At 47.5% G+C, this 22,819-nt stretch overlaps 1 protein-coding gene across 1 annotated transcript in view; it reads left to right on the top strand.

The window, feature by feature from the left end:
- Positions 1-22,819, top strand: part of Pitpnc1 (phosphatidylinositol transfer protein cytoplasmic 1) — a 235,137-nt gene that overhangs the window by 176,562 nt on the left and 35,756 nt on the right. Inside the window, exon 6 of the mRNA XM_069993118.1 lies at positions 5,277-5,372. Coding sequence (XP_069849219.1) covers positions 5,277-5,372 — 96 coding nt within the window. The remainder of the gene's footprint in view (positions 1-5,276; positions 5,373-22,819) is intronic.

Here is a 22,819-nt window from a genome sequence, read left to right as displayed (position 1 = left end):
CCAGGATTTCATTCCAGGATCCTTCACTGCAAAGACCCCGTCTCCAAATGAAGTCAACATTGAGGCTCTTGGCAGCCCTGAGTTGGGAGACAGATACTATTTAATCTACTCTGGGAGTCTAGAGATCCGAATTTAAGGAAGAATCACAAACCAGAGATCCCATTTCTGAGTGTGGACCCTGGGGAAATGAAAACTTGGTATTCACCCATGCTTTAGCAGCTCTGATCAGAGGCGAGGATAAACAAACAGTTGTGTTGACCACATAATGGAATAGCACTTAGTCCTGAAAAGGAATGACCTTGGAAATGTGCAAGACAAAACATGGGGATGGAGAACAGATCTGTGGTTAGCAAGGCTGGGAGGGAAGGAGGCGCTATAAATCTTTCTTGGGATGATGGAAGAGTTCTACAGGTGAACTGTAATGGTGGTTCTTAGAACCTCTTGTGTGTTCAATTAATGTATCTGTACATTCTACTCCCTAAATATTGATTAACAGCAAAAAAAAATTAGGGTAGGGATAGGAGGTTTCAAATAAAAGGCAAGGGATTGCCACTTATATTTGTGAATAACTAGGTAGCACTAGATTTTAGTACCAAGTTGAGTTTTCATATTTGATCCTGCCCAAAGTTAAGATATGTCTAATCTTCTGGGCGGTTGCTACCTTTTTCCTTGCACTTGACTATATTTCTCAAGTTAAAAAACATCTAGTTCCAGAGAAACTTTTTCTAAGAACGGGGCAAAAAAGAAAAATGAAAACAACTCTGGAGGGTGTGACTTCCTTGTGGTTGCACCCAGGAAGGGGCCAGACTAAACAGTTCTACTGCTTCTTTCTGAGTGCTCAAACTGAGAATGAGCGGAGCGTGGTGACGCACGCCCATCATCCCAGTACTCCCAGTTCATCAAATGAATTTATTCCAGTTTCCTCACCCATTCCCTCACTGTGGAATACTTTAACTTTTTTCTTTAAACCTCTATTATCTTTTCTTCCTTTTGTCATTCCAATAATAATGCAATGACAGTCTTCATGCATAAAGTTTTTCTTCCAATGGGAATTATCTGTAATCCTAGTAGGAGGCAGAGATCTGAGGCTCACAGTTCAAAGTCAGCTCAGGCAGGAAAGCCTGTGAGACTCCAGTTAACTACCAAAAAAGCCAGAAGTGGCACTGTGGCTCAAATGGTAGAGTGCTATCCTTGAGCAGAAAAATCCTAGGGATAGTGCCCAGGCCCTGAGTTCAAGCCCCATGACTAGCACAGAAAAGAAAAAAAATTCTCCAAGTGTAAACTTTGTAGGTAAAAAATATATGAAAATTAGCCAGGTACCGGTAGCTCACACCTGTAATGCTAGCTACTCAGGAGGCTGAGATCTGAGGATCATAGTTCAAAGCCAGTCCGGGCAGGAAAGCCTGTGAGACTCTTATCTCCAATAAACCCCCAGAAAAGGGGCCTTTTCTTGCACTTCTTCTTCCCTGGTGGGTGACTGGCAGAGTGGCTCAGCGGTAAAGCTCCTGCCTAACAAGCATGAGGTCTCTTGTAGACCCCAGTACTGCAAACAAGAAAAAAAAAATTAAAAATCCTCACTCATTCCCTAGTGGGGAGCAGGGCGGAGGTCAGGGGAGTGAACCAGATGGGCACCAGAAGCCAGCACAGATGCTCCGTGGGAAGACAGGAGAGGGGCGAGAGTAAACACGTGTGCTGTGCGCAGCTGCTCCGGTGTGAGCATGGCTCCCCTCAGCCATTCGTACGTTAGAAGCCTGTGTCTGGGGGGAACCTTTAGAAGGTGGCATCTAAAGATAAAGTCTGGGGCTGGGAAGGTGGCTCAGTGGTAGAGCGCTTGCCTTGCATGCCTGAGGCCCTGGGTTCGATTCCTCAGCACCACATAAGCAGAAAAAGCCAGAAGTGGCACTGTGGGTCAAGTGGTAGAGCGCTCGCCTTGAGCTGAAGAGCTGAGGGACAGCGCCCAGGCCCAGAGTTCAGGCCCCACGACCGACCAAAAAGATAAATAAGTAAATAAAGGGGAAGTGTGTACCTTACTTGGGGCCTTGTTGCAGAAGCCATTGTGTCTCCCAGGCTCTCCTTCCTCCCTCCCTCCCTCTCTCCCTCTCTTTTTCTTTCTCTCTCCGTTTCCCTCTCCTCCTCTGTCTCTCCCTCTCTCGTCTCTTCTTCCTCCCACCCTCTGTGTCTGTCTGTCTGTCTGTCTGTCTCTCTTCTCTGTGGCCAAGTTCCCACTCCCTCTCACACTCATCCTGCCCTCCCTCCTGAGGGTCTGTGACAGAGCCAGGCATCCGTGCCCGCGCCAGGCCCTCACGTAGGCACCGTGAGCTCTGCAACCCTCCTTTTTGTTTCCTTAGCCTGCCTCGGGCATTTGGTGACAGCCACGAAAGCAGGCTGCTGGTGTCCGTGACAACGCCAAGATGAGCAGGGAATTCCAGGGGATGGAAGGGAAGTACCTACCTCAGCTCACTTCCACAGCCACGGCCCCTCTCCCGAGGGACAGGAGGGCTGGTCCAGAGGGCCCCACTGGCGAAGGGGTGCGTGTGGCCCGCGGGCTGCAGAGGAGTTCGTGAGGTGGCCTGAGCCAGCGCTGGTTCGGTCGCTGGGCGGCAGAAAACCTGCTGGGGCACAGGCAAGGTGAGCAGGGTAGACAGGTGGGCACGCTGCCCGTGCCGCGCGAGGCCCGGAGGGCATGGTGCCTGCTTCGGGAAGGCCACAGTGAAGTGGTTCCTGGGCCCTGGGCCAGGGCTGCTGGACGGTCAGCAACGCTGTCCTCTAGGCATGCAACAGAGGAAAAGCTGCACGGGTTGTCCTCAAGATCCAGCCCTGGGAGACTTCCCCAGCTTCCTGCAGCGTCCCTGCAGCGCCCTCTACTGGCCAGGCTTGCAGTCCCTACGCTCAGCCGAGTTAGCGCTGCTACAAGGAGTGATCCAAAAACAATTAAGTCCAATTAGACAAAGCCACGTAATCTGTCTACAGCTCCTTGAACATGATTTGTTTCCTTTTGTTTGAATCTCATAGATTTCACCAATAAGTTTCCAAGTGTGTGTGTGGGGGGGTACTGGGAATTGAACTCAGGGCCTGAATGCTGTCCTTGATCTTTCTTGCTTGAGGCTAGGGCTCTACCACTTGAGCCACAGCTCCACTTTCTGGCTTTTTGGTGGTGAATTGGAGATAAGAGTTTCACAGAGGGAGGGAAAGTGGGAGAAAACGAGGGAGGGGGTAACAATGTTCAACAAGAACTATACTCGTTGCCTTACGGATGTTAGCGAATGTTACGGTAAACCCTCTGTACGTCACCTTGACAATAAAATTAAATCTAAAAAGAGGTAGAAGGTGAGGGGGAAGAGAGTCTCATAGAGATTGCTGGCTTTGAATTGTGATCCTCAGATCGCAGCCCTACTGAGTAGCTGGGATTACAGGTGTAAGCCACTGGCACCTGCTCCAATTCTTTTTTTTTTTTTTTTAACTTCTTCTGTAATTTGCTCTCTAGAAGTTGGTTCCCTCAGGTATTCTGTTTTGCCTTCTTACTGGGGGCGCATGCCTTTCTTTTTTTGGCTTATCCTGGTGAGACACAGAGGGAGAGAGAAAGAGAGAGTCTCTGACTTGTATAATCCGAGACCCAGTATTTCATTTCACAACTGATTTCTCTACTTGACTTGAGCTTGTCTGCCTATTGTCTATTTCATATCAGGGCAAACCCCCATCCCTTCCAAACATTACAGTGGTGTCCCAAGGCACTTGAGTTTAGTGGCAGTGAAAGGAACAGGAGCTGAGCTAAGAACGGTTCTTTCTCTACCCTGGAGGGATTGTGGAGGGCAGTTCAGGTCGGGCTGGGTTGTGAATTGAGCCTCCAAACATGTTAGAAAAAAATTGGCAGCACAACCAACAGCAGACATGGCCAAGTATCTGCACAAAGATTTTTTCAGAAAGCAATTGGAAATCTCACCTTGCGTGCAAACGGAGAAGAGGGTAGCAGATACAGAGCCCTCCGGGTGCTGTCTTGTGGGAGTGTAGGTTATTAATAGGCCTCAAATTTGAGTCAAGACAACGTTCTTAGGTATCAGACAGCCTGTTCTTCCAACTATTCTGTTATCTTCTGAAGAGTTGGATGTAATTAGTGTTCTCTAATGATGCCCTGTAGGAACTGGCTTAGCAGAAAGGTGGAGCAAAGCTAAGACTTCCTCCAGAGATGGTGTCTACACTAAACTTAGTCTACTTAGGGTCCTTCCAAACTGTCTTCTTCTCTTTAGACCAGAAAATGACAAAAGGGGAAAACTAAAGGAACTTAATCATTCTGCCAAAATCATATATCTATACATTGTGACTATCTTGCTTTTTCTTTTTTTCTTTCCTTTTGCAATTAATGAACATTTTGGACTGGACGCAGGGAAATTGACACACAGCCATCTCAGAATCTTACTGAGCTCTACCTTTGTTAGCTCTTATGTGGACCAAGGAAATGGCAATATTTAATCATCAAGAAAAATGCCAGACGCCGGTGATTTCACGCCTGTCATCCTAGCTACTCAGGAGTCTGAGATCTGAGGATCATGGTTCAAAGCCAGCCCAGACAGGAAAGTCCATGAGACTCTTGTCTCTAATAAATCACCAGAAAACTGGAAGTAGTGCTGTGGCTCAAGTGGTAGAGCTCTAGCCTTGAGCTGAAGAGCTGAGGGACACAGTGCCCAGGCCCAGAGTTCAAGCCCCACGACTGACCAAAAAAAAAAAAAAAAAAGATGCACCTGTTCCTCAGAGGGTAATGGGATTTGTAGCTTTTTCCCTCCTTTTTACTCATTCATATTTTTCTGCCTCAGGCATTCTTTGTGAGATTAGATAGATGTAAACATTTTAAAGAGAATACGTGCACACACTCCTCAAATCTAACCAGACCCTTGGTAAACTCTTCACTTTCCCTGTTCAGATTAACTGGAAAAGCAAAACAAGAACAAAACACACACACAAAAAAAAAAAACCGAGAAGACTTTAGTTTGGAAGAGATTTATCTCCTCACTCCCAAGCGTCTAAAAACAGCCCGCTTTGTCTTCTCCTACTCACCAAGCGGTGCTGGCTGCTACACCTGTCTCAAAAGTGACAAAAATCCAGGCGAGGGATGCAAACCTTTTCCAAGATGCTTGCACATTTCTGTGGCAGGTGAAAGCGTTAGCCAGGAGCACCCCAGGGAGACATGCTGTGGGTGTTAGTGTACCTCGCACAAAGTAGCACCGATGTCCAGGCACCTTGGCATGTGGTCTAACCTTTGCTATGTTGCTCTGTCCTTCCAGATTTTTGACAATGAAGCCAAAGACCTAGAGAGAGAAGTTTGTTTTATTGACATTGCCTGCGATGAAATTCCAGAACGCTACTACAAAGAATCGGAGGTAAGCAATAGACAGGTGGGGTGTGGAGGAAATTCGTGCATCTGATCATGTGTTCATAGGACTAGTCATTCACTCATTCCCTCAACAGATTCCAAGGGCCTCCTAATCCAGGAGCCTTTCATTCAGTTCTGTGTAGATTGAGGTTTGGGTCACACCTTGTTTGAGTTTTTTAATGGAGATCTCAAAATTAAGAATGCTGTACTTCCTCGGGCCCATCACTGGACCTGGCTGCCACTCCAATTCTGTTTAGCTTTTCTCTTTACCCAACACAATCTGGACAACAGTGGTATCTTCCTTCCTTCCTTCCTTCCTTCCTTCCTTCCTTCCTTCCTTCCTCTCTCTTTCTCTCTCTTTCTCTTTCCTTTCTCTCTCTTTCTCTCCCTTTTTTCTTCTTTCCTTCCTTCCTTCATTTCTTTTTCTTTCTCTTTCCCTCTTTCCCTTTTTTCTTCCTTCCTACCTTTCTCTTTCTCTCTTTTTCTTTCCTTTCTTCCTTCCTCCATCTCTCTTTTTCTCTTTTTCTTTCTCTTTCTCTCCCTTCCTTCCTCTCTCTTTCTTTCTTTTTCTTTTCTTTCTTTCTCTTTCGCTCTTTCTCTTTCTTTCCTTTCTCTTTCCCTCCCTTCCTCCTCCCTCCCTCCCTCCCTCCCTTTCTCTCTTCCTCCCTTCCTCCTCCTCCCTTCCTTCTCCTGGGCTTGAACTCAGAGCCTGGATGCTGTCCCTGAGTTTTTTGCTCAAGGCTACTGCTCTACCACTTGAGTCACAGCTCCACTTCTGGGTTTGGGGTAGTTAATTGGAAATAAGAATCTCACAAACTTTCCTGCCCCGACTGGCTTTGAACCCTGATCCTCTCAGATCTCAGCCTCTTGAGTAGCTAGGATTACAGAATATGTGTGTATGTATACATGCATACGTGATGTGTATATATACATCCATGTGTCTATACATGCATGTATACATACTTTGACTTTGGTATTAGTGCTTTGATCCAGAGTCTGTGGAGCCCAGGCTGGCCTCAAATTCCTGCAGGTGTGCACCACTTCACTGCGCCCAGATAGGGAACTGTATTTCCTGTGTTTCTCTGGAGTTTCGCACAAAGAAAATCCTCAATCCGTCCTTAAAACTTTGACAGGTCATGTTGGCCCAGAACCATTCTCTTAAAATAGCATGTACGTCCGTGAGAGCGTCTTTGTTCTTGGCTGAGGATAGACTTAAAGCAACATCTTTCTCCCTGGTTTCTGCCCTACCACGATCTGCCCTTTGCCTTTCCAGCCCCTTTTTATTTTACTATTACTGCAAGTCACTGTGGAGATCCTGTTAGTCTTTTATTAATGGCTGCTGACGGAACTTGAGTGACCTGCTTGTGAATGCAATGACAATAGATGTAGGGCTATTTTTGTTGTTTAACAACACGCGGCCAGTCACAGTATGTTTGGAAACCAGAGCCCCAGACTTGTCCTTGAGCCCAACATATGGACCTTGGAACCCTTCTCTCCAATTCACTCAGGCTGTTCGAAGATGTAAAAATGAGCTTAGAAAAAGTGAATCCCATGGACTGGGAAGGTGGCTTCATGGTAGAGTGCTTACCTCGCATGTATGAGGCTCTGGGTTCGATTCCTCAGTATCACATAAACAAAAAGATAATAAAAATTATATTAAAAGGGCTGGGAAGGTGGCTCAGTGGTAGAGTGCTTGCCTTGCATGCATGAGGCCCTGGGTTCGATTCCTCAGCACCACATAAGCAGAAAAAGCTGGAAGTGGTAGAGCGCTAGTCTACAGCTGAAGACCTGAAGGACAGCGCCCAGGCCCAGAGTTCATGCCTCATGACCGACCAAAAAGATAGATAGATAGATAGATTAGATAGATAGATAGATAGATAGATAGATAGATAGATAGATAGATAGATAGATAGATAGATAGATAGATAGATAGATAGATAGATAGATAGATAGATAGATAGATAGATAGATAGATAGATAGATAGATGATAGATGATAGATAGATAGAAAGTGAATTCCAGACAGGTACCAGTGGCTCATGCCTATAATCCTAGCTACTCAAGAGACTGAGATATGAGGCTCACAATTCAAAGACAGCCCAGGCAGGAAAGTTCATGAAACTGGTATTTCCAATTAACTGGCACAAAAGCCAAAAGTAGAGTCTGGTGTATATTTGTTTTTGTTTTTGTTGGTTGTGGGGCCTGAACTCTGGGCCTGGGCGCTGTCCCTCAGCTCTTCAGCTCAAGGCTAGCGCTCTACCACTTGAACCACAGCGCCACTTCCAGCTTTTTCTGCTTTTGTCCTGCATGAGGCCCTTGAACCCAGGGCCTCATGCATGCAAGGCAAGCACTCTACCACTGAGCCACCTTCCCAGCCCATGGTATATGTTTGTCAAAGATGATTCTAGATAAAAAATGCATTGGGGCAGGGCCAAGTAGAAGTTAGGAGGTCACCGAAGTCATCAGATTTATTTCCATAGTTGGATGTTTAGGTTATCTGAGGTGGCTTGAACTGGGACGCTTATTTTGAAGATAGAATTGACAGAGACTGTTCGTGGACTGCACGTGAGCGAGAAGGAGTCCGGCTGATGCTAAGGATTCTGGTATGGGCAACAGTTAGATGACATTTGCTAAAATAATGGGGAGAAGAAGAGATTTGGGAGGAAGGTGGGTAGATTTAGTGATGGCAGAGAACATCTTGAACGAAAGAAAATGAGTGGAACTTAGGTGTGAGAGGACTTGGAGATGAACATGGCAATTAGAAGACATTTAGAGTCCAATGACTGGATGAACGGGAGAACATAGATAATGCAATAGGAAAGGGGTTCAGGAAGAGGAAGAGCTGGTACCAAGAGTCTACAGAGGATTAGGGGGAAGATGCAGAGGGTCTGCCAAGGAAGGCAAGTTTCGAGAGAAAGAAGAAGGTGATCGCTTGTGTCAAATGCTGCAAGAGAGTCCAGTAAGATGGGTGGACCACTGAGTGGGAAGTGAGTGAACCCAATGGAAAACTCTTATGGAAACAGCTCCTTCCAGGACAACTTTGCCCCCACAAAATGCTTGTCTCCTGCCAGCTTTGTTTGTCACTAACTGCTACTGCATTTAGTGGGTACAGGCTGGGGGTACTACTAAACATCCTTCAACCGCAGATCACCCCTTTGCAATAATCATCATCTAGTACTGCCAAGGCTGGAAGATTTACCCTAGAGGCAGAGGATACTGGAGTTGGATGGACCCCTGGGTCCAGCCTTACACTGGAGCCTGCTCTGCCTGTCTTGGAGTCTTAGGGTATGTCTAGTGGATGTGGCAGGAAAAAAAAAAAGCACCCTAGAGCTCATCTCTGCTCCCTGAGATCTGCAGGGCCAGGAAGAATTTCCCCTCTGCCACAGCTCTGTTAATTCCACCACAAGGGGCTAGATGCATACTCCATCTGCAATGGTAAGAATGTCCGTGGGGGACTCCAACTCGCCATCATTGGACACCTCTTCCCGCCCGCCCCGCTCCCCCCCTTCTCCTCCCCGGACCTCAGACTGGAGTTGAAATTCCCCAGCAGTGAGAGAGGTGAGTTTTCTAGGTTGTTTTGGTTGTGTGACTATCGTGGATTGCCAGGACCAAGAATAGAATCCGGACCCGGCAGACCATTTCCAAGTCCATAGCTACTTCAGCACTGCAGTAAATAATTAACACGCTTCTCCCTGCCACAGCTTTCCTTCCACCCGGAGCTCTGACCTTGTCGCTCCCTGCTTAAAAACCCCACCTGGTTCTGCTCCCACACTGCTTCCCGCTAGCGAAGCCTTCCTGAGCACGTGCTCCCCGACCAGTCTGCGGTCCGTGCTTCTAGATCATACTAGCTCATGTGCGATCACCCTAGCACATGTTAGATCTCGCTAGCACATGATCGTGGTAGCTTAGGGTAAATCATGTTAGATCATACTGTCTCACATTAGATCCTCCTGGCTCATGATCTAATACTTGATCCTGTTAGATTATGGTAGCTCATGTTAGACCATACTCAATCATATTAGATACTTGGTCATGCTAGATCATGCAGGCTCATGCTAGATCATGCTAGCTTGTGTTAGATCACACTAGATTGTGTTAGGTCATGCTGGCTCTTGATAGTTCATGTTAGATCATGTTGGGTCATGCTGGCTCATGTAGATATGTCAGATCATGCTACTTGTGTTCAGTCACGTTAGATCATGTTAGTTCACATTGGCTCAGGCTAGCTCATGTGAGATCACTGATCGTAGCCATAGCCTCACCAAGCCCCGCTCTGCGTCTTCTTTTATTCTCCCCCATCCACGGTTCTGGAGCGCCAGCACTCAGCAGATGCTCACTCACAGTCACGGAATGAATGAGTGAAGGCCACGGCTTCGTGTTTTTCTCCCAGCAGTGACAATTTCATAGCGAGTTCTATGAAAGAAGATGGATTTGTTACCATTAAGCTAGCAGTTGTGAATCAGGGTTCTTTTTTTTTTTTTTTTTCCATCTGAGGCGTACTGCCTTATGGGCTTGTTCTTCCCATCCATCCTTCTAAATTGCCTGTGTCAGCATCATAAACAGGAGCGCATTTCCTGCTCGGGTGGGCAGACTCTGTTCCAAGATGCTTGATGCTAATGGATCTAGACCAGGGTGTGTGGGGGCCACCCCTCTCACCCCGCTACCACAGCACACCTGCTACCCAGGCCAGCCCAGGAGATTTTCCATCTCTCCCTGGAAACCTCTGAGCCACATACCCCAGATTGCCATTCTCAGTTAAGTGACCAGAGCTGGGAATTTTCCACAGGCTACCCTCTGCCTGACAGTGATTGTGCCACCCCCTCCCCACCCCCACCCCTGTGCCTGCCCCAGGGGTTCAGAGATCAGATCCACCTAGCATGCACCTTATTCTCCTATTTTGCAGCGCTGCTGTTTTCCATCTAAAACTGGGGCTTTGAGTTTCAGCTCCTGCGAGTCCCTGAGCCTCCACTTTCATTCCTCTATCTAGCGGAGGATCTTGCAGGGTAAGATCATTAAAAAACAAATAAAATCAGCACAATTTCTGTAACAGAAAAAGCCAAGCGCTGGAGAGGGTAAAGCTGACCTCTGAGTAGCTTGTTAGAAGGTTGATATGCAGCCTCTGGCTTCTGCCAACTTTCCATCGTGACTCTCTGATCATCTGCCAAGATTTCAAGGTGAAGACTCCAGCAGAGGAACGAGGAACTCGGGACAGTCCATCGATGCATCAAAGCATGCCCGCAGAGGGACACAGGCAAACAGCCTATTCCCCCAAAATAGAATTGGCCGTTTTGGGGGTGCAAAACCAAATGTCCACACCCAGCTTGAGGACTTAGCTCAGAGAGCTCCCTCTCGCAGACCACGGGTGCTGGCTAGGAGTCAAGTCGGCTTGTCTTGTTCCCTGGTTCACTGTGGGAATTCATGAGCAGTGGCTTCTGTGATACAGGGGGGACCGTGGCATCTGTAATGGCCGTCTCAGGCCACCCTGCCACTCTGTGAAAGAACACACGGCTGCTCCATTTTCAGATATTCCTCCAGTATGCAGGGGAAAAGGGAAAAAGATACGCAGTTCCCTTGTGCAGAAGGTGTGTAAGTTCCGGGTTTGTGAGCAGGCGTGCTTTGGGTTGGGTTTGGTTGTTGGTTGCTTTTGGGTTTTGGACACAGCGGCTCACTGTGTTGGCCTCGAACTCCTCACCCTCCTGCCTCAGCCCTCCCTCTCGCCCTCCCTCCCCCCCTCTTTCTCCTTCCTTATTTCTCTTTCTCTTCCTTCCATCTCTTTTTTTCCTTCCTTCTTCCTTTCTTTTTTTCTTTTCCCTCTCTATTTCTCTCTTCTCTTTGTCTTTGTCTTCCTCTTCTCTTTCTCTCTTTTTTCCTTTCTTCTCTATTTTTCTGTTCCTCCCTCCCTTTCTCCCTTCCTTCCTGTCTTTTTTCTTCCTTTACTTCCTATTACTTTCTTTCAGTAAGGCACTGATTTATAACCCAGGCTGCCTTTGAACTCAAAATCTTGACTACCTCCTAACTGCAGAGGTTACAGCATGTCATTATACATCTCTTGTAAGTGCTCTGTCACTAAACACTGAGTTGTATTGCCAGCAATGTGTGTGCATATGTTTGTGTATGAGTATAATCTTTATTGAGTAATGTAAATATAAAGCAAAGGTGTCTCTAGACCAGTGATTCTCCAATAGGGACAATTTCACCCTTGGGAACATCTGGCAATTTCTGGTGACAGTTTTAGTTGTCCCAACTGGGTCTAGCATCAAGTGACTAGAGATGCGTTGCGCCACTGGGCTTCCTCCCATGCCCAGGACAAACCCAAACCCAAGTCCCAGCCCGCCTGTCTGCCAGCGGTGCCGATATGAGGATTCCCTGAGGTAGAGCAATCTAAGGAAAGGAAACTCGGTGAAAGCCATCCACAGCGAGGCTCTAAGGAATGTCTCCAGCCAGCATTTGTTCTCAAGTATGTACTGTGTAGCAGACTCTGCTAGGCACCAAAGATCCCAGACCAGATCAGGTCAGCCCTCCGATGGCTTCCCTTCTACTGCCTTTTGGACCTGACCTTCTGTTTCCGATAAAGGAAATTTCTCTCCCAGTCATCTTGACGGATGTAAAGAGGTCTTCACCTGCCTAGTGCTAGCGAGGGGCGTTGTTTGCTTTGTTTGGCGGTGCTGGGTCAGGCTTCACACTGGCTAGGCAATGCCCTCCTGCCGAGCCACCCCCCCTCTTTTTTTATTTTACACATCAGATAAGAATTCCACAGTTTTTTGTTTTGTTTTTGTCCAGGTTAGCCTCCACAGCCATCATTTTCCTTAAAATAACCACCATGTTGTGATGACAGGTGTGCTGTACAACACTTAGCATTTTTATTGTGGCTGAGTCTCCCCCTGGTGGCCCATGCCTGTCATCCTAACTACTCAAGCGGCTGAGAGCTAAGGATTGTGGTTCAAAGCCAGCCCAGGCAGGAAAGTCCCAAGAGATTCTTAGCTCCAATTAACCACCAGAAAACCGGACATGGTGCTGTGACTTAAAATGGTAGAGCTCAGAGACAGTCCCCAAGCCCCAAGGTCAAGTCCCCCCCACCCACACACACACACAAAAAGGATCTCCCTAACTTTTTGCCCAGGCTGGCCTTGAACTACCATCTTCCTATCTCCACTACCTAAATAGCTGGGATTCCAGGCATGCGCCACAGGTAGGCATGAGATGCTGGGATTCCAGGTATAAGCCACAATGCCGATCCCTAGAACATAGTAAACTTTTCTGGTGCCAGTACTGGGACTTGAACTCAAGACCTCTCACTCTCACTTGGTTCTTTTGCTCAAACCTGGCACTCTGCCACTTGAACCATACCTCCACTTCCAGCTACTTTTTTGCTCATTAATTGAAGAGTTTCACCAACTTTTCTGCTTGGGTTGGCTTTGAACCTCAGAACTCAGCCTCCTGAATAACTACAGTTATAGGCGTGAGCTGCCAGCACTCAGAAGACTAGAGTCATGTTAACTGGGGAAACGTAGACAATTTTGAACTTCAAGAGCAATGAAGAAAACGGAATGATTTGCAGCCCTCCTAGTGATTCCATGGAACCCAAGCCAGATTGTTGGTTTTTTTTGTTGTTTTGTTTTGTTTTTTGGTCAGTTGTGGGGCTTGAACTCTGGGCCTGGGTGCTGTCCCTCAGCTCTTCAGCTCACTTGAGCCACAGCGCCACTTCTGGCTTTTTTCTTTTTGCTTATGTGGTACTGGGGAATCGAACCCAGGGCCTTAGGCATGCAAGGCAAGCGCTCTACCACTGAGCCACCTTCCCAGCCCTGAAGTGCTGCTTGCTACACTCAGCAGTCCCCTGAAAGAGAACAGAGAGGGCTGGGAATGTGGCTTAGTGGTAGAGTGCTTGCCTAGCATGCATGAAGCCCTGGGTTCGATTCCTCAGTACCACATACATGAAAGAGACCAGAAGTGGTGCTATGGCTCAAGTGGTAGAGTACTACTAGCCTTGAGCAAAAGAAGCTCAGGGACAGCGCCCAGGCCCTGAGTTCAAGCTCCAGGACTGGTGGGGGGGAAGTGGGGGAGGGAGAGAGAGAGAGAGAGCAAGCAGAGAGACCAAATAGATAGTGCTGTCCTGAGCTCTACTCTTTAGCCCCAAAGTGCCTCCCCCAAACCACCCAACCCCCTCATATTAAAAAATATATATATTTTCATTCGGGGCTGCATCTTGGCGTAGGAGGCATGAAAGATTTTTCAGTGGTGCCAAATAACCAGCTGCTACCCAGCTGCCTCCTGCCAGGGCGTGCGGTTAAGTTCTATTTGTTGTTGTGTTGGTGTCATTTCCCTCCCTCTTCTCCTCCCCCCATCTGTTTCTTTCTGAGAGGAGCGCGGCTGTTCTGTGATGGGTTCCAAAGTCCTGGGGTCTGGGTGCCTCTTCTCCCCTCTAATGTGGGAAGAAGAGAAATCGCTGGCTGAAGTGACCCTCGGCGAGAGTCTTAACAACTGGGGACAGGAAGTCTGGCAACTAGGGTGTTTTCTCAGCCTAGACTGAAGGCTGGAGAACTCTGCTGTCTCCAGATTTCCAGAAAGCTGACCCTTTGGATGTAACTTTTACATTTACATGAGGTGCGATGGAAAATCCTTTCAAGAATCTGCTTGTGGAGCTGGGAAGGTGGCTCAGTGGTAGAGCGCTTGCCTTGCATGCCTGAGGCCCTGGGTTCGATTCCTCAGCACCACATAAGCAAAAAGAAAAAAAAAGCCAGAAGTGGCACTATGGCCCAAGTGGTAGAGAGCTAGCCTTGAGCTGAAGAGCTGAGGGACAGCGCCCAGGCCCAGAGTTCAGGCCTCACAACCAGACCCCAAAATCTGCTTGTGCCAGGCACTCATGGCTCACACCCATAATCCTAGCTTATTCAGAAGGCTGAGATTTAAAGATCCCTGTTCAAAGCTAACGCAGGCAGGAAAGTCTGTGAGACTCCTATCTCCAATGAAACACCAGGAATCCAGAAATGGCTCCTTGGTTCAAGTAGTAGAGAAAAAAAAAGCTTAGGAACAGTACACAGGCCTTGAATTCAAGCCTCAGTTCCATCACTTATTATTATTATTATTATTATTATTATTATTATTATTATTATTATTATTATTATTATTATTATTTGGTTGGGCCAGGCATGGTGACTCAAGCCTATAATCTTAGCTACTTGGGAGTTAGAGATAGGGGAACTGCAGTTCTAGGAAAAAGAAGTCTGAGAGACTCCACCTCAACCAGTGGATGAGCACGGTGGCATTCGCCTGTTAGCCTAGCTACGGGGAGAGCACACGCAGGAAAGGCACAGCCATGCCAGCCCAGACATAAAACGAAAGCTATCATGCTTCTATGAGCAAAGCTGCTTTTGACTGGAAGGACTAAGCACCCAGTTCCATCTTAGAAAACAAGTTTTTGGGTTTATCCCCCACCCTTAAAGGAGAAATAAACTACTACATCATTTGCATGAATTAGCCTTCGTCCCCCCCTCCTCGCCCCTTTCCCATGCACACACACAGAACAGCCCCATTGCAAATCTCACCAGTGGGATTTGGTAGTAAAATACCAGACCAACTACGTCAAAATCAAGGCAAATGAATTCCTAAATGCCAAATCAAAGGCAGGCCTCTAGGTCTCTGTCAGGAGTGGAATCCAATTGTGACCTGGGTCATCATTATCATTAGAAAAAGCCCTGTGTCGGGGAGTGTGGGCTCAGGCTCTAGTTTGATCACTAGTATCCCCCACACCTCACCACCACCACCGAAAAAAGGAGCTGACAGCCAGGTGCCAGTGGCTCACACCTATAATCCCAGCTACTCAGGAGGCTGAGGATCACAGTTCAAAAAGCCAGCCCTGGCAGAAAAGTCCATGAGACTCTCATCTCCAATAAACTACTCAGAAAAGGCCAGATGTGGCGCTGTGGCTCAAGTGGTAGAGCGCGAGCCTTGAGCACGAAGAGGCTCAAGGTCAGCACCAGGCTCTGAATTCAAGCTTCAGGAAGAAAGAGAGAGAGGAAGGAAGGAAGGAAGGAGAAAAAGAAAGGAAAAGGTGCTGAAGAAGAGCCGTTGGACAAGTAGCCTTATATCCCCAGGCAAACAGACCAGAAAGAGAAGCATTCATCCAAACCAAGCAGAGAAACAACTGGGCTTATTTGTGAGGGACCAATGAATCAGGGTCCTCATCTTCAGCTCTTGGGTCACCTCACCATCACATGATGAACCTGGTCCTCGCTGGTCTCGTGGGTGACCACAACCATTTACATTCCATCATGATCAGTTGAGTCTTCCCTTCAGAGTGCTTGCTCAGCAAATGTGACAGCCCGAGTTCAATCCCTCCAGGTGCAAAAAGGGTGGATGGATGGAGAACTGAGAGGAGAGGGCACCAGAGGGAAGCTAGGCCTGTAAACTGACTAGTCCAGTGTCTGGCACATAGTGAGCATTTAGTCAAGACTCCCTTCTTTCCCCTGTGACTCTGCCACTGAGCTGGGTCACCTGGCCGCAGCTCTGTGACGCTCACCTGCCTTTGGAAGGTGCTTCCCCTGGGTGCTCTGGGAGTCTGTGTGCACATTCATTTGTCAGCATGAGTAGGGAATAGAAGCAGGGGTGTCATTTGGACAGCTCCAGTTCTTGTAATCTCGAAATCCATCCTCTGGTCCACTCCAGGCAGTTCAAGCTCCTTCAGAAACTTCAACCAAAAGAAAGAAAAAAAAAAGAATAAAAAGAATGAACTGGGCACTGGTGGCTCACTCTTGTAATCCTAGCTACGCAGGAGGCTGAGATCTGAGGACCATGGTTCAAAACCAGCCTGTAGAAGGAAGTCTGTGAGACTGAATCTCCAATTAGCCACCAAAAAGCCAGAAGTAGAGCTGTGGTCGAGTGGTAGAGTGCTAGCCTTGAGCAGAAAAGTCCAGGGACAGCATCTATGCCCTGAGTTTATACCCCCATAATTAATACTAAAAAAAAGAAAAAGGAGGAGGAAGAGGTTGAGGAGGAGGTGGAGGTGGAAGAGGTTTTCCGTCCTAAATTCCAAATGATGTGTGTCTGATCTTTCACCTCTAAGAACCCTTGGAAGTTACATTGACTGTTGTGCCAAGTTTAGGCAGTCTGTGCCATGGAGTCCCTGGATGATATCTGTCCTAATCCATCTTCCACTGCTATTAACCGAGTACCAGACTGGAGGCCAGGAGGCCCAGCAGCATGGAACAAGCATCCAGTGAGGGCGATGCACTGAATCACAGCTTGGTGAAGGGCAAGATAGCGCAAGTGAGATGCAAAGAGACAGGCGAGAGAAGGCTGAACTGATGTCAGCCCTCACTCACCTACTCCTGGGATGGTGGTCATAGCTGAATGGCCTCATCTCCCGATACTGATACAGTGACAATTAAATGCTTCTGTGAGTATCAGAGGCACATTTGAGCCTGCACGGTACCTGGGGCCATTCTGTCATTCTGACAGTCACTGTTTGCCATGAAACCTTCTTACCAAGTGTATTTTCAGGGGAAGGAAAAAAACCATAACATTTAAGACTTAAAAAAAAAAAAAAAAAAAAGCAGCAGCCAGGTACCAGTGACTAATACCTGTAATCCTAGCTACTCGGGAGGCTGAGATCTGAGGATCATAGTTTGGAGCCAATCTGGGTAGGAAAGTCTTTAAGACTCTCATCTCCAATAAATCAAAAAGCCAGAAGTGGGGCTGTGGCTTAAGTAGTATGGTACTACCCATGAGGGGGAAAAAAAAAAATGAAGCAGGTTTAAGCTGAACACTGGTGGCTCGTGGCTATAATCCTAGCTACTCAGAACTGAGATCTGAGGACTACAGTTGTAAGCCAGCCCAGGTAGGAAAGTCTATGAGACTCATCTCCAATTAAAGAGCAAAAAATTCAGAAGTGGAGTATGGCTTCAGTAGCTAGAGTGCTAGCCTTGAGCAAAAGGTTAATAAGGAGGAGCGTAAGGATTCAAGTTCAAGTTCAAGCCCCAATACTGACACACAAAAAAGGATCCAATGGGCCTGGGGCTGTCGGCCAGGAGCAAGCACACTTCTTCAGCTCCACCTGGTCAGGGGCACGGAGGGAGAGCGTCTCTCTGTCCCTGTCCTTTGAAGAACACAGGCAATGAATCCACACGTTGCTCAGGACTTGGACCAGCTGCATCAGCCTTTGCTATTTTTAGTCTTATTAAATGAAAATACCAGAACTTCTTGGCCCTTAGAGCAGAGTTTGTAGATCAGGTCAGGATCACCTAGAAAGCTTTTATGAGAAGAGAAGAAAGGAAGGAAATACCTGAGCTGCACCTTAGCCCAAGCACTCTGGATTCCTACCAGAGTGGGACCCCCAAAATCTGTACAAGCATCCAGTCTGGGAAAGCATCCCAACTTTTTTCATGCCATAACATATTTTTTTAAAAATGGTCAGAGGTGGACACCAGTGGTTCACGCCTGTAATCCTAGCTACTCAGAAGGCTCAGAATTGAGGATCATGGTTCAAAGCCAGCCTGGGCAGGAAAGGTCCGTGAGATTCTTATCTCTAGTTAAGCACCAAAAAAGCCGGAAGTGAAGTTGTGGCTTAAGTGCTAGAGTGCCAGCTTTGGGGGGTGGGGGGGGAAAGTGAATGAAAGCTCAGAGACACCACATAGGCCCTGAGTTCAAGTCCCAGGACCAGCACACACACATAAAAGGTCAGTTATGACTGACACATTGGGAAGCAGCTCATGGTCATAGAAGTTGTGTCTGGTCATATCTTTTATTCATTCCATGGGAGGAAGCTTTGCCTAAGAGCTCCACTTTGTGTTCAAGTTTTTCAGCCATCTTATTGATTAATTTGGCAGGAGGGAATAATAGAATAGGTCTGAATGACTGCCTGTACCTCTACTGAGAAAAGGGTGGCGTGCTGAGGGTTAGTGCTTTTTATTTTTGTTGTTGTTGTTTTGGTTTGGGTTTGGGTCTTTGTGGCGGTATGGGGGCTTGAACTCAGGGCCTTGAACTCTCTCAACTTGGCTTTTTCACTCAAGGCTGAATGCTCTACCATTTCAGCCACACCTCCACTTACAGGTTTTTTTGGCTGGTTAATTGGAGATAAGAGGCACATGAACTTTTCTATTGGAGCTGGCTTTGAACCGTGATCCTCAGATCTCAGCCTCCTGGGTAGCTAGGATGACAGATGTGAGTCTGGGATCCTTGCTTCTGAATTCCATTGCATCTGTTGGGAAGGGAATTCGATGTGATCATAGAGTCAGAACCAAGGTCCTCCTTGGGAACCATGACTCTCACCATGCGGCTGAGGTCGCTTCCAAGATGGGGTAGCTTCAGATTGGCCCTCATCTAAGCATAGTTCTTCTAGTGCATAAGACACCATGATGTTAGAAGTGCTACTTTGCCCCTTGACTAATAAGACCTGCGCCAGTAATGGTTGTCTCCTGCACCTCTACTTATTCAAACTCCAAGTACAACTGTTCAGCTCCAGCTCCAAAAATATCCAGGGAAGAATAGATGCTGATAAGGTACTTCTCTTCGTCTTTTATCATGCAGGGGCCCAAAGAAAGGCATACAATTACTAGCTTGTTAACCGGGATCTTAGAGTTCACAATGAATTTCCCACAGAGGGTTAGAAATTAAAATTTGAGAAAAATAAGTGCCAATATCAAGTGGTTTGATTCTCTTGTATCATTTAATTCCTCATAATCAAGGGGGGTGGAATTAAAGATTGGCCTCTTTTTTTTTCCAGCCTTGGGGCTTGAACTCAGGGCATTGTCTTTGAAATTTTTTTTTTCTCAAAGCTTCATTTTATATATAAGGAAAGAGAGGCTCAAAAGAGAGTCTGTGGAGCCGGGTACTGGTGGCTCACGCCTGTAATCCTAGCTACTCAGGAGGCTGAGATCTGAGGTTCCCGGTTCAAAGCCAGCCCTGGCAGGAGAGACCGTGAGACTCCTATCTCCAATAAACCACCAGAAAACCGGAAGTGGCGCTGTAGCTCAAGCGGTAGAGCACTCGCCTTGAGCTGAAGAGCTGAGGGGACAGCACCCAGGCCCAGAGTTCAAGCCCCATGGCCGACCAGAAAAAAAAAAGAGAGTCTGTGGCCAGGCGATGGTAGCTCATGTCTATAATCCTAGCTACTCAGGAGGCTGAGATCTGAGGATTGTGGTTCAAAGCCAGCCCGGGCAGGAACATCCATGAGGCTCTTATCTCCAATAAACCACCAGAAAATCAGAAGTGGTACCGTGGCTCAAGTGATAGGGCGCTAGCCTTGAGTTGAAGAGCTTGGGGATGGCGCCCAAGCCCAGAATTCAAGACCCATGACTGACCCCCCCCCCCAAAAAAAAAAGTTTTGTGTGCCTTCCTGGAATTTTCAGGAAGCTTGGATTGAAACCTCAAATGGAAGACCCCAAGAATTTTGCTTCCCCCATACCCACCTGACTCCTCTAGTTAAAGCTAGCAGTATAAACAACTGCAAACTCTAAAAATCATACTAAGAGATTGTTTCCTCCTTGGCTGGGTCTCACTGACCTCGGGTCTTAGAAATGGAGTGTCTTGGAGCCAGGTGTGTGACCCAAGGGTACGGGCCTTGCTCATCCCTGAAAATAACTCCCCAATGATAGGTCATCCTATAATTGAGTAATACAGGAACCAACTAAAAAGAATAAAAAATTAGGCCAGGATTACAAGTATGAACATGGCTAGGTATTTTTGCTAAACGTTGACACTTTTACCACTTGAGCCACATCCCCACTTTTGGCTTTTTGCTGATTAATCGCAGTCTCTTGGATTTATCTGCCTGGGCTGGCTTTGAATCAGGATGCTGAGATCTTAGCCTCCTGAGTAGCCAGATTATAGGCATGCCAGCGTTTAGCAAAAATTACAGCACTGGGGTAACCCACCAGGGGGTGGGGGGTGTGGAAGTTCCATGAATTCCCTCTACACGCAGAACCCCAGCCTAGACCTCTTTCGTTTGGCTAGTGCTGCTTTATATCCTTTAGAATAAAGCAGTGAGTGTATTTCCTTGACTTCCAGGAGCCTTTCCAGCAAATGCCTGAACTTGAGGAGTAAGTCTGTGATAAACCAGAAGTGAGGGCTGGCCCTAGGGGGCTGAGCTCATCCCTTCAGGGATCTGATTCTCCTAAGTATAGAAATGGTTAAAAACGGAATTGTTGAACACTCAGCTGGTATCAAGGAACTTGGCTGGGTGCTGATGGCTCATGTCTGTCATCTTAACTACTCAGGAAGCTGAAATATGAGGATCAAGGTTCCAAGTCAGGCAGGGCAGGAAAGTCCATCAGACTCTCATCTCCAATTAATCAATAAAAAGCTGGAAGTGGAATGAGGGGAGGGGAGAGGGGAGAGGGGAGAAGGGAGAAGGGAAAGGCTCTCCTTCTAGGGCCTGGAAGGCACTGGCCTCCGTGACTAGCAGCTCCCTGAAGTGGGAAAGGTCAGCACTCCTGTTTTCCCCAGCTCTGGGTCTGGTTCTCAATTCTAGTATACCACCAGGCATCCCCGAACATCCTGTTGCCTAATGCTAACCGGATCCTTTTGGCACTAAGAGATGGCCAGGATCACTTCTAATTGAAGTCAACAGGGCTATTCAAGGCCACGCTGGACGAACCCGCCTCCCAACATGTGACACCAGGAGCCACTCCTGTTCAGGAAGCCTGGCGGGCGGGCGGCCTCTCAGCTGGACTGCCCTTGAGTCTGTTCTCACCCATTCTCATATTAGCACTGTCCTTTGGGCAAAATATGTAAGGAGGCATCGGTAGCTTTAATCTACATTGGGAACACTGTATGCAGTCTGGGGCCGGGCACTGGTGGCTCACGCCTATAATCCGAGTGACTCAGGACACTAAGATTTGAGGAATTGCCGTTCAAAGTCATTGCGGGCAGGAAAGCCCGTGAGACTCTTGCTCCAATTAACCACCAAAAAGCTGGAAGTAGAGTTGTGGCTCATGTGGTAGAGTACTATCTTTGAGCACAAAAACGCAGAAATAGCACCCAGGTCCAGAGTTCAAGCCCCAGAACTGGGCCCCCTACTTCCCTGTCCCTCCCCGCCTCCAAAAAAAAGGCAGTCTGATCCATAGTTGGTTTACATTTATGAGATCAAAAGGTGCTAACAGATTCATAAATATTCTTGATGACCTGGCAACATGGCTGACCATGACCCGCCCTGGATTAACAGTCTAAATCTAGCTTGGAACGGATTATTTTGGGAAACTTGGACCTCCAACCTGTTGCACAGAAATGGAGCTGGAGATGTTTAACAAGCCAATGCCTCTGTAATTTGAAGATGAGACGGGATGTCCATTTTTACAACTGGATAGGTTATAAACTTATTTTAGCTTGTGCACTCATTTTGGTTCTTCTAAATCTCAGGCTAGAATGCAGAACTAGTGATGAGTGGCTTCCTTGGGCTGTTTGGCATGACTGATCTTGTTCCTCCTCATGTTTGGGACCCCTCCCCCCCCCCCAGCTGAAGGCTTGGTACTTTGAGGAAGTGGTCGAGTAGAAGAATTGAGGCCTAGTGGGAGGGAAGAAAGTCACTGAGGGTGTACACGTGAAGGGGACGTTGGGCCTTAACTCTTTGCTGTCTCTTGTGCCTTCCCAGCTGCCATGAAGTGACTAGATCCTCCCCACACACACCTGTCATTCACACCTGCCATGATGTATTAGGCCATCCTGGGCCTAAAGCAACAGGGCCAAGTGCTATGGACTGAAACCTCTGAAGCCATGAGCCAAAATAAACCTTTTCCTCCTTAGGAGTGGTTTATGGCAGGCATTTTGTCACAGTAATAGGAAGCTGAGACTTTCCTCTCCAGAAAGAAGCTCATCACGCAGAAGTTTTTGTAGCTGGGTGCCTCACGCCTGTAATCCTAGCTACTCTGGAGGCTGAGATCTGCAGCTTGAGGTTCAAAGCAAAGTCTGGACAGAACAGTCCCATGAGACTCTTTATCTCCAGAAGTGGTGCTGTGGCTCAGAGTGGCAGAGCACTATCCTTGAGTATAAAGAGCTTAGGGACAATGCCTAGGTCCTGAGTTCAAGCCTCTTAACCAACAACAACAACAAGTTTTTGTAGAGCTCTGTCCTCCAGCGCTCCTCTGGTCAGTAGGGGACACTGAAAATTCCTGGTTGCTCTGATGACCAGCCCAGTGCTCAGCCTCTCCAGCGGTTCCACCCCAAGTCACCTCACTAGCAGAAACTCAGGTATGATGGAAGATCTGGCTCTGTCCAGGGACCCAAAAACAAAAACCCAAACATTTTTCTTTTCTTTTCTTTTCATGCTGGTCCTGGGGCCTGAACTCAGGGCCTGGGCACTGTTTCTGGGCATCTTTGTGCTCAAAGCTAGCACTCTACCACTTGAGCTACAGCACCACTTCCAGCCTTTTCTGAGTAGTTTCTAATTGGAGATGAGAGTTTAATCGACTTTCCTGCCTGGGCTGGCTTCAAACCACAATCCTCAGATCTCAGACTCCTGAGTAGC

This window comes from Dipodomys merriami, unplaced genomic scaffold (assembly GCF_024711535.1).
Source record: "Dipodomys merriami isolate MVZ:Mamm:240054 unplaced genomic scaffold, mDipMer1.0.p SCAF_42, whole genome shotgun sequence".
NCBI classification, from domain to species: domain Eukaryota; kingdom Metazoa; phylum Chordata; class Mammalia; order Rodentia; family Heteromyidae; genus Dipodomys; species Dipodomys merriami.
Note: the sequence above shows the minus strand (reverse complement) of the source record. Positions and strands in the feature narration are given on the sequence as shown.